The 11,279-nt window shown below is 36.7% G+C and overlaps 1 protein-coding gene across 1 annotated transcript; it reads right to left on the bottom strand.

Moving 5' to 3' along the window:
* Window positions 1-507: 507 nt before the first annotated feature.
* Window positions 508-10,730, bottom strand: tmem135 (transmembrane protein 135). Its single transcript, XM_079599005.1, has 15 exons — window positions 10,505-10,730; window positions 8,603-8,730; window positions 8,095-8,187; window positions 7,280-7,313; window positions 7,000-7,065; window positions 6,782-6,828; window positions 6,184-6,225; window positions 5,864-6,031; window positions 3,864-3,933; window positions 3,477-3,644; window positions 3,282-3,345; window positions 3,127-3,203; window positions 2,118-2,216; window positions 1,728-1,795; window positions 508-1,637 (listed from the first exon to the last, which is right to left on the bottom strand). The coding sequence occupies exons 1-15, from the start codon at window positions 10,643-10,645 to the stop codon at window positions 1,505-1,507; spliced, it is 1,398 nt and encodes a 465-aa protein (XP_079455131.1). The 5' UTR covers window positions 10,646-10,730; the 3' UTR covers window positions 508-1,504.
* Between the last annotated feature and the right edge of the window lie 549 nt (window positions 10,731-11,279).

Here is an 11,279-nt window from a genome sequence, read left to right as displayed (position 1 = left end):
TATATAGTTTTTTTTAAATGTATCACTCATCTAAATAACATCTGTTAAACTATCAAACCAATCCAAATCAATCTTTAAGAGGACAACATGATCTTTTTTTGTAAAAAGAAAAAGTGATTATTAGTCATATTGTGAACTAATATTACAATTTAAAATAACTGATATTTGAATAAATTTAAAAATGCAATTTATTCCTGTGATCCAAAACTGAATTTTCAGCATCATTACTCCAGTCTTCAGTGTGAACTTTCTATTCATCAAAGAATCCTGAAAAAAGAATCACCATTTCCACAAAAATATTAAGCAGCACAACCGTAACAATATATTATTTTGTAATATTTCACTGTATTTTTGATTAAATAAATGAACCCTTGTTAGGCAGAAGAGATTTCTCTCAAAACATAAAAAAAAATGAATGTTGCCAAACTTTTGACAGGCACTGTGTGTGCATGTGCGTGGGTGTGTGTGTGTGCGTATATATAGTTAAATAAAACACTAGACCTTATTTCATCTGAACTTTTTTTAATATAAAGCTTTTGCTTTTATACAAACATCAAAGACATAAGGCTTTCTTTTTTTCTTTTTACATAAATTACATTTCAAATACACAGCAATACTGCGATTATATTGTCAGATTTTACACTATATTATTATTGTTAATAAAAAAAAAAAAGATTTGCTACTAAAAAATGAAGGTGAAAGTCCATTAAGAGGAGTTTTAATCAGCTTATCTCTCCTGAAAGAATATTTGCAAATATCAAATCTGCAATAAAAGGTGGCTAGTAAATGTGTAGTTACACAGTAATGTGCACTAATAACATTCCATAAAAGCCTCTACTTACCAGAAGGTCTCAATTTATCTGTACAAGAATTAAGAGCACACTAAAGACAGAAGAGATCATACACAACCCTGATGTCAGCAAGATCTTTTTCCATGGCTGAACCCGCATATCCTGACAGTCAATTACAGATTTGATCGTTTTTGGTAGGATTTGAAATGACAACGACCAAAAATAATCCAGCATCACCTTTTAAGATGGCCGACGTTGTGCTGTAAACAACTGTCTGAATTTTCCTAACTAAACTAAAAAATTAAAAACAGTTTCATATTCTCAAAGCCGATTAAGTTAATGCTACAGACTAAAAAAAAACACAGAGGTTGCAGGCCAAAATCCCAAATAGTTCAGGAACTGCTGAGTTAGCGTGAACACATTCCTAGTCTGTCTGTCATTCTGCCCTTGAGAATCCAATAAGCAACCATTATCCTATAAACCTCAAATCATCTTCAAATGCTTATAATGTGTGTACAGAGAGGTCACATCTTGCCTGCGGTAATTACATTGCAAAATGTTTCAGATCCACATTAACGTAAACGTATAACAGCCTTCACACTTTCACTTCACATTTAATGAGCGCCAGGCCGAGAGAATGTAAGATAGAGAGATTGTGTGCAAGAGCTTTCCGTGCCTTTGTGTCATTGTTGGTCTGTGTGAAGACGTCTCTCTCAGCCCAGCTGCACGTCCATGTCGACGGGACACAGCGCGTATCTGGGGTCGAGTTTAGGCGTGTAGTCACCAAAGTCTCTGGAAGCCTCGGTCCCGAAAACATCGAGCACTTTTCGGTTCATCAGAGCAAACCTGGACAAAGAAATCATAACTTTGTGTGTTCAACAATTCATATGAATAATGGGACTTGATAATCAAGTCAGATTTTCCATTAATACTCACCTGCCCTTTGTCAACCGCAGTAGAAACTTCCAGTATGATGGTCTCAGATTTTGCACTTCCATGACCGCCTGATCAGATCCCATCCAGGACATGTCAAACAAAATTATTTCAAAATAAAACACATGAACTATGGGCATGTCTCCAGTAGGTTTTTGAAATTGTCTCGAATTTATTGCTTTTTAATTTAAAACCTGGCAAACCTACGTATCTTTAATGGAAACCGCACTTGGCGTGATTCTCATTCAGTTCATGACGGAGTCATCAATAAGTCACACAGGCACAAACAGCTTCTGCATTTTAATGTAGTTTGTATTTTCCCTTGCTGTAAACCTGTCCTTGGGCATCCAGAAGGTCCTTTTAGGTAGATTTTAAAGAACGTTTTAAACTCACCGCTTGAAAACAGATGGCGGTGGAGATGGCATAGATTATGGTGTCGGCTTCAGAGAAGTAAGGAAACCTGCCCGCCTCGATCCCTTTGAAATACAACGTCTAAAAAGACAGTGAACAGATTATTAACAATGTATACACACATATACAGAGTTATATTTAAAATTAAAATAATAATTTTAATGATTAAACAAATATATATATTTTTTTATATTATAAATGGTATATAAATTATTTTTGAAATCCAAAAATATATATTGAACCTTTATATGAACTGTATAAAATATTATTCGTTTTTGTTCATAGTTTTATATTAATTATATTTAATATATAAGGCTTTTATGGTAATTTATCGACAGACTAACACTTCTTAATTAGTTTTATTTATTTATACAGGTGAAACTCAAAACATTTGAATATACTGCAAAAGTTATTTTATTTCAGTAATTCAACTTAAAAGGTGAAACTAATATATTATATAGACTCATTACATGCAAAGTGAGATATTTCAAGCCTTTTTTGTTATAATTTTGATGATTATGACTTAGAGCTTAAGAAAACCCCAAATTCAAAATTAGAATATTGTGAAAAGGTGTTCATAACTGTCCCATAATCATCAAAATTATAACAAATAAAGGCTTGAAATATCTCACTTTGCATGTAATGAGTCTATATAATATATTAGTTTCAACTTTTAAGTTGAATTACTAAAATAAATTAACTCTCTGAATAGTTTTAGCGAGTTTTTGAATGTGGCAACGTTAATGTATTAGGCTGATGATGTTGATTAATGCTTCTGCTTCTACAGAGCAAGTATGGACTTGCTACTGCTAATAGATACACTACTTTGAGCATGTAAGACATGCTGCTGCTGCTGCATAAATAGACATCGATAAATCCTGTAGCAGATCTAGGCAGGTGGAGCTGGGTAGGTGGAGGATAGCGAACCGCAAACACATAATTGAGAAGCCCTACTCATTTAAAACCACTAGAAAAGCAATAGAAATCTTACCTCCACTAGTTTAGAGAAGAGGTACATGGAGATAGTGGTGCTCTTGTAGAAGAACATTGATGTGCCGGCAAGAAAACCTGAAAAGATGGAGAAAAAGGTGAGCTGAGAATCTCTAATGGCTATGCAAAAGGAAAGGGGTTCAAAACACAATTGACCTGCTATGAGAGCGTGGAGCTCGTCGTCCAGGTTCCGCATCCATCTCAGTAAACAGCTTGTGCCCTTTCATAAAATAGAAGTGAGATGAAGAGAGAGAAATATCACATCTGAAAAATACGTTACTGAGAAAGGTGAAGGAAACAAAAACCCCTACAAGTTGCAGAGAATCTTGCCGTCTCATAGGAAAAAAATACCTTGTATATACTGACAAAAGATCCCAGGAAAGCTCCTAGCTGGAAGTTCTCTTTGTTGTAGAGCAGCCAGAGCAGACGAGAGGGTTTGGTGAAGGCCTGTCTGAATGCTGATGGAACCTTCAAACAGCACTGAATGAGGTAACCCACACTGAACATCCGGATGAAACCCTTTAAAAACACAAAGCAAGCAGCAAGCATCTCAGAAGCTGCTCTCCAGAAAACATCCAGCAACTTCACATCAGCTGTCAGTGAGCAAAGGGCACTGCTATATCAACAGAGCCTTTCACCCAGATGAATGCTACACGTTTATGCATTCGAACACATGTGCTCAGAACAAACAGATGAATGGTTTGGAAGACAGCAGGTTTGGTGGTCTCAGACTCTTACTTTAACACAGTAGGAGATGCAGTTGTCCTGATAGTGTTTGCAACATCTATGCCTGGGTCCATGTTTGCATCTAAAGGGGACAACACACGCACAATGAATGCGAATGCACAATACCTTATGAAGCAGGGGAACATTCACACATGATAATGAAGCTGACGGTTGAACCAGGAATAAAAAGTAACTCACAAAGTGGCAAATGGAAGTAAAGCCATTTTTTACCCACTATAAATGTATAAAACAGCACTGCATGAGGTAGTAAATTTTTTATTTGTGGTCAGTAATAAAAAAATAAAATAAAAATAATAATTGCATTGATAAAGGACGCATTAAATGTATATAAAGTGACAGCAAATACATGTATAAAAGTCGTATAATGTAAGATTTCCATTTCAAATAAATGCTGTTCTTTTCATCAAATAATAAAAAAAATTGTTAAAAAAAACTATTAACTTAAAAAAAAATCCTCACGGTTTCCACAAAAATATTGAGCAGCACAACTGTTTTTACTTTGATAATAAGAAGAAATTATTCTTGAGCGTTAAATAAGCATTTTAGAATGATTTCTGAAGGATCATGTGACATTGAAATTTCAGCTTTGCCATCACATGAATAAATTACATTTTAAAATATATTAAGCAGTAGGGCTGTAACGATACAGCAAACCCACGATTCGGTTCGTATCCCGATTTCTGACCCACGATTCGATACAAACCGCGATTCTTGCGAGGAGGGAGGATTTAAAAAGCCAAATAAATAAATAAATAAATAGCTAACTCTGTTTTCTTGTAACAAAATACTTTTGAAAAATAAACAGAACTATACTCCATTGTGGAGATGATTCGAGCATGTTAAAAATTATTCTGAGGTAACCGGCTTACTTTGTAAACCACAAATAATATATTGCCTATTCCGCATGACCCGCATCTCAAGCGCAGGAATAACGCTTGCCACAGAGTGAACGCGCCTATATAGAGAAATGCACACTTCCTACGAATTAGCCTAAGCCGCCATTTCTTTATGTTTTGAATAAACGTTAAATCAAGTAAAAGTATTTCAAGCTTTCTAAGTTTCGATTCGTTTATGAGGTGAGCTCCAGTTCACGCGCGCGCCGGTGCCACACACACACACACACACACACACATACAAGCAAACACCGCGCGCTTTGCTCACTTGCTCTGGTGTTTGCTTGTGTGTGTGTGTGCTCGCGCGCGCGCGCGTGTGTGCGTGTGGGGGAGAGCGCGGTTTTTGAATAATAATCAAATGATAGGCCTACCCAGCGATCTTCGAATATTATTTTTGCTTGAAATTCCCATACCTAATATGTAAAAGACCCCGTCACAGCCATAGGATCTATTCTGGACGAGAAAGATAAGTCTGGGAAGGGGTGTGTCGATCGCGATCTGCCTTCTCATATCGCGACACAGGATCGTGGATCTGAGTGTCGCGATTTCGGTTTAATATCGTAAATCGTTACAGCCCTATTAAGCAGTTATAAATATTTCACAATATTACAGTTTCTAATGTATCTTTAATATCAATGCAGCCTTGGTGAGCATAAGAGATTTCAAAAATCGTATTGACACAAACCTATTGAATGGTATTGTGTACGTGTAGTTTTTATGATACAATTTATTTTCTCAAATATATATGCAGATTTGGTTTTAATTAGTATTTTATTACTGTGGTCAATAGAATAAACTGATCTCATAAATTCTAAAAGTCATTCAAAAGAAAAAGGAATAACACCACATCTGATAAAAGAGTAAACTTAGTTCACAATTAATTTATTTTACTTTGACAGTTCTAAATATTTTTCCATAAATTAAAAAGTCTTTAAGTAATTATGTCAAATAAAAATAAATAGTCTTAATTAAGTTTTAATGTTTAATTATATAATACTTTTGGCGGTATTGGATAGAATTAAATACTTTTTTCTGTTAAAAATACCAGTCTTGAATGCAAGTTTGAAATGGTTTTCTAGGTATACATCTCACACTCACATAGAGTCTAGGAGTTTGCGTGTAAATGCTCTGATGCAGCTCCCCCTGGAGGCAGGCGTGTGCTCTGGTCTGTCATCTGGTGGCTGTGCGTCTCTCTCTGAACCCTGTGTGTACGCGTGCTCAGCCAGGCTAGAGTGTGTCGGGATCTCCTCCTTCCCAACAATAAACCTGCCACAGCCAGACACATAATCTCCTTCAGCAGCCTGACATGACTTCATACTCTGAACAGGGTGTTTCCTGGGGGGCCTTAGGATTAACTGAAAATCCTTGGGAATTTAAGTAGTATGTACAGAAGTCATATAAACGATAAATAAACTTACTTTAAGGCAGAGAAAGCAAAGCCATTCAGTCCGTCTTTGGATCTGAAGAGAAAACCAGAAATGGGAATGGTCAACATTTGTAATCAAACAACTAGGATTTTCTGTGTTCTGAAGATTGTGCTTGTCCTTAAAGGGATAGTTCGCCCAAAAATAACAATACGGTCATCATTTACTCACCCTCATGTTGTTCCAAACCTGTTTGACTTTCTTTCTTCTGCTGAACACAAAAGATGATATTTTGAAGAATGTTGGTAACCAGACAGTTGATGGGCTCCATTGACTTCCATAGTACGGTAGTTTTCTTCCATACTGTGGAAGTCGATTGGGACCATTAACTGATTGGTTACCAACATTCTTCAAAATATCTTTTGTGTTCTGCAGAAGAAAGAAATTCATACAGGTTTGGAACAACTTGAGGGTGACTAAATGACAGAATTTTCATTTTTGGGTGAACTATCCCTTTAATGCTGGTCCTGGAGAACCTCAGCAAGTCTTGGAGCCTCTACTAATGAGAAGATGATGTGTTAAATAAACGAAGATAACCAGTGCTGGCGTTTTCCAGAACCAGGGCTGAGAACCAATAAGCTGACCAACTGACCTGAAGAAAAACATGTAGAGAGATGCAGTCAAGCAGAAGAGAAGGACCTAGGGGGAAAACATTTAAAAATATGAGATAGACATCAAACAAAACGTTCTGATCAGGTTAAAAACATGTCTGTCGCTTTTAATCAGTTGAATGCATCCATGCTGAATAAATGTATTAATTTCATTATTTTTTTTAAATTCGTATTAACGGTAACATAAACCGTAACGTACCTCTCCATGTTTCATGGGCTTAACGAGACCCCTCGTGACAGCCATCCGAAAAATCGTCTCCGTTGCCTGGAAATAACACAGAGCACTTTAGATCAAAATTAGCTGAGGGTTCCTTGAAACAGACACTTTTTAATCAAAGCTTTCCAGAAACAGTAACATAAGTGACAGATAACAGATGCAATGTTGACAACTGCCAGGAAATGGTCAAGCCAGTATGAAAAAACTGTCAAGAAGACTTAACACAGTGGAACTGAAAAGAAGCGACGCTGAACTGTCTTACCAGGTTTGCCATGTAAATTGTAAGAAGTCCTCTCCTGCATAAGAAGACAGACGAATTACATCGGATCTCTAACCTTTTTGCGATGTTAAGGCCCAGTCACACAAAGGAAGATAACAATATAGTTTGAATAATCAATAAAGAACTATATTTGTAATAATTATTTTAATTATATGAGAATAGAGACATCCACACCACAACTATAATGACACAGCAGATAAAATATAGTTGGAATCGCTTTCAGAACAATTTTCCAGCTGATAAATTATAAAAACACTGACATCCACCTGACTTTAACTCTTTCCATACCAGCGTATAGATCAAAACAGAGCCTTTGCTTTCAAACAAAAGAAAGTAGTTTAATTCTAGCTTCTTGCATTATTTTATCAACAATTGAATGTGGGTAAAAAAGCAACATTTTGATGTTGAAACCCCCCCCCCCCCCCCCCCCCCCCCCAAAAAAGACTAGAACGTGCATAAACACTGCTTTAATCACTTGTTTCTGCTCTTTTTTTTTCCTGTGTTTTGATCCGGAGCTTCTCTACTTTTTCAGAAGTTGCATAATAGCGTCTCATAAATGACAAAAAAAAATTCTGTCAAAGGCGGTGAAAGAGTTAAAAGAGCTCAATTGGAGTGTGCACTAATATAGTTAGCATTATATTTATCATCCATTGTGTGAACGAGCCTTTAATCTTTTCCATCAGAGAAAATGTACATATGCAGGTTGTGTAAATGTAGTTTAAACTTTGCATGAAATTTGTGTAAAAGAAATGCCATAGGAAATCTGATCAGCATGAAAGGAAAACGTCAGGGCTAACCTGCTTTTCCGCTCTATTAGTATGGCGATGTATGAGGCCGGCAGTGCCGCCCCAAAGCCGGCCGACCAGGAGTAGAAACGTCCCAACAGCTTCCTGAATAACAGAGGAAAAAGAAAGGAAACAATGGAAAGGACAGTAGGTCATTTATATTCATAAACTACACAACAGAGCTAACTGACGTGCTTTCAACCGAGGGTAATATCGCTGCTGAATATTTGTCTCATTTAGACGGGATTTAAATGTATTCACAAATTAAGTGCCCTTCATTCTATTGAACCGGTCATGCAGAATAACGGTCATAAATCCAAAAGTTTATATCAGTACATAATTTATTTGATGTGTCAATGGTCTTAACAATCCTATTTGGATGAATATGTGCGTAGACTCTGAACAGCTGATAAGGACGTGGATTCAAAGGTTGCTTTACAGCTCTTGTTGCAGCAACAGTACACGTGGGACAGCAAACATTTCCAAGTACTGCTTGTTAGCGGAATTCTGTTAAGATTACCGGAGAATGCAGAAAAACGCAATGTAGAGGCCTCCATTTGCGGTCAGGAAAGACGTGGATTGCAGGATCTCAGGAAGCAGCCTTTTCTTGTAATAATCTTTTTTTCTCCTCCTTAAAATGGCTGCAATCTGGAACACAGAAAAAACAATCAATTGAATGTTGAGGATATTTCCTGTTATTCAAATAAATCCATTTCTGATTTTACTCTGAGCTTTTAAAGTCACCTTGAAATTAAAATGGACAATTCCTATTTTTTTATGGAATATTGTAGCATTTATTCTAAATTATTTATCCGTTCACGTCATTTTATTAAATTCATGCGGCCTCGTAATCTTTGATCAAAATAACTTCTCCCTCTTGCAGTGACATTTCTTCTCTGATGATGTGTTCCCTGGTGCGAGGGCGGGACAACCTGTCACTCACATGATCAACCAATAGCAAACGACAATGATCCAACCATCCAATCAATTCCCCAAATCCTGTCCAATATCTTTTGCTGTTTGAGAAGCTGGCAACTTTGGTTTCATGCCAACTTTAAAGGAAAAAGAATGCACTGAGAGCTTATGTGGCACAATAGACTACAGTACATTTTTCAATATGACATTGGCTGTAACATTTGTTGTATCATTCATTACAAACACAATGGTTTCTGTAGATGCTGACAGACACTGTGGTGAGCCATAGTTTTTGCGAAACTGAACCGAATGCCAGCACTGCACAGCAACCCTACATGTTCAGGTGTTGCACCACTATGAACTGCAGTTTTGCAATGGAAGCAAATGACACATCCAAAGTTGACAACACAATGATGAGATCTATAAAGACTGCCAGCCAGTTGTGCCAAGACATCACAGGCACATAAATACAAGATAACATTTCCTGATGAATAAATATACTAATGTAATGTGGCATTTAGCCATCAATCTGTGGTTAAAGTCATCATGAAATCAAAACTGACAATTATTTATGTTATGGATTATTGCCATATTTATAATAAATGATTTATCAGTGCACAGCATTATTAGGGCCAGAGCACCGATGGCTGCTAATTATCAGTTTATTTAATGGGGGGAAATTCATGAACAAATCGTTCAAGCAGGTGTGACATCAAAATCTGTCTCCCCATGAGATTATGACTCCCCTGCCGATGACCCCATGTGACGGTTAGGATTAGGTGTGAGCGTAGGGATAGGGGCCAAAGACACACTTTTGTTTTGACACACTTGTTTCCGATTGATTCATTCAGTAATGTATGCATGAAACAAGCGTGTCAAAATTTCGCTAGAAAGATTCAACCAATTCATTGAAAAGATCCAAAACTACAAAAACGATTCGTTCACGAATCTGATTGGTTAGTTTTAATGGGAGCCAGCGAATATCCTGGCCAAATAAAACATCTGAACCTAAACCTTGCTTTGCTAAACGGTAATAGATCATCTTAAATCTGCAGTTTCAGTTTAATGAGAATGATTGTGCAAAGTTTATCATCAAATTAAGTATGTCAAGCATCATTTCAATTTAACAAAATAATTAAAAGAAGACTGTAATGCGGAAACGTGAACATTAAACAATGTCAATAAACAATTAAAGCGAAAGTGCCTAAGTTCTGCACAAAGTTCCACAAATGAGCATTTGACAGTTTGATCAGTATCATTCAGCTCTCTCTCTCTCTGCTCATCTGAGCATGTCATCAGTCTAACGACCTTTCCTGCACAATGTGTATGCTAGTAAATGTAAAACACGACGGGTTGAGACAGACTTTTGTGTTTTTCTTTCTAAATAACTTAGCTACTGTTACGGGCCCTCGCGTCGTCCTGCAGGACTCTGATGTAACTTAGCTACTAGGCTAACTGCGCCCTTGCCAGGGTGAATTAACGTTTAGATCCGCGCGAATACACTTACCAGATACAGAGGAGCGTATATCTTGAATGAGACCTCCAGAGCACCGGCTGTCACCTGGAGGGTGGAATTCGTACATGAAGTACTCCATGTATGTCCTATCTCATAGCAGCTATGCGGTATGGACTTACTGAGAGCAGCCATGATTAGTACCGCACGTCGGGAGCGCGCGTCCGTCCACTGTTTCTTGCAAGAGCGCTCCCGATGAACGCGCGCACCCTGGAAGGGCAGATAACTGCCACGGTTACTGTTTCCACACACACACAAAAATAATTAAATTGATTATGTAACAATTATTATTTGTTAGTTATAATATAAGTGAATCATTTTTAATGATAATAATAATTTAGCAGATAAAGCGCCTTACAAATAGAATAGCAATCAAACAACAGGGCAACAATATGTAAGTGCTGTGACTAGTTAGTCGTACACACTACACGCAATTAATTACAGAAAGATTCGAAGCATTTCTCATAATAATTAAAACATAGACTGTATGAACTAAAGCAAAACATTAACTCTGGTGGTTACCATTTTTACCTGGAGGATGTGATGTATAATCGATTTACAATGATACTGGCTTTGATTCATTACCTTTGCATTCATAATGAATCAGATTTTTAATCTTTCTGAATACTGGCACCCCAATAACAGTTAGTAAACACAGATCTATAAATTGCATATACAATTTTAAATTATTATAAACATAAAATAATTAGTATGTGCCAACTTAACAATTAGCAAATCTGTATATATATGTAGATTTTGATAGAACCAG

This window comes from Phoxinus phoxinus (genome assembly GCF_949152265.1).
Source record: "Phoxinus phoxinus genome assembly, chromosome: 23".
NCBI classification, from domain to species: domain Eukaryota; kingdom Metazoa; phylum Chordata; class Actinopteri; order Cypriniformes; family Leuciscidae; genus Phoxinus; species Phoxinus phoxinus.
The sequence above is the reverse complement of the archived record's forward strand: the minus strand, read 5'-3'. Positions and strand labels throughout refer to the sequence as shown.

Coding starts and splice junctions, on each gene's coding strand:
- tmem135 (XM_079599005.1), bottom strand. CDS start 10,645: ATGGCTGCTCTCAGTAAGTCCATACCGCATAGCTGCTATGAGATAGGA. Junction 8,731..10,504: donor TATACGCTCCTCTGTATCTG/GTAAGTGTATTC, acceptor TCTGTGTTCCAG/ATTGCAGCCATTTTAAGGAG. Junction 7,066..7,279: donor CAATTTACATGGCAAACCTG/GTAAGACAGTTC, acceptor TGTTATTTCCAG/GCAACGGAGACGATTTTTCG.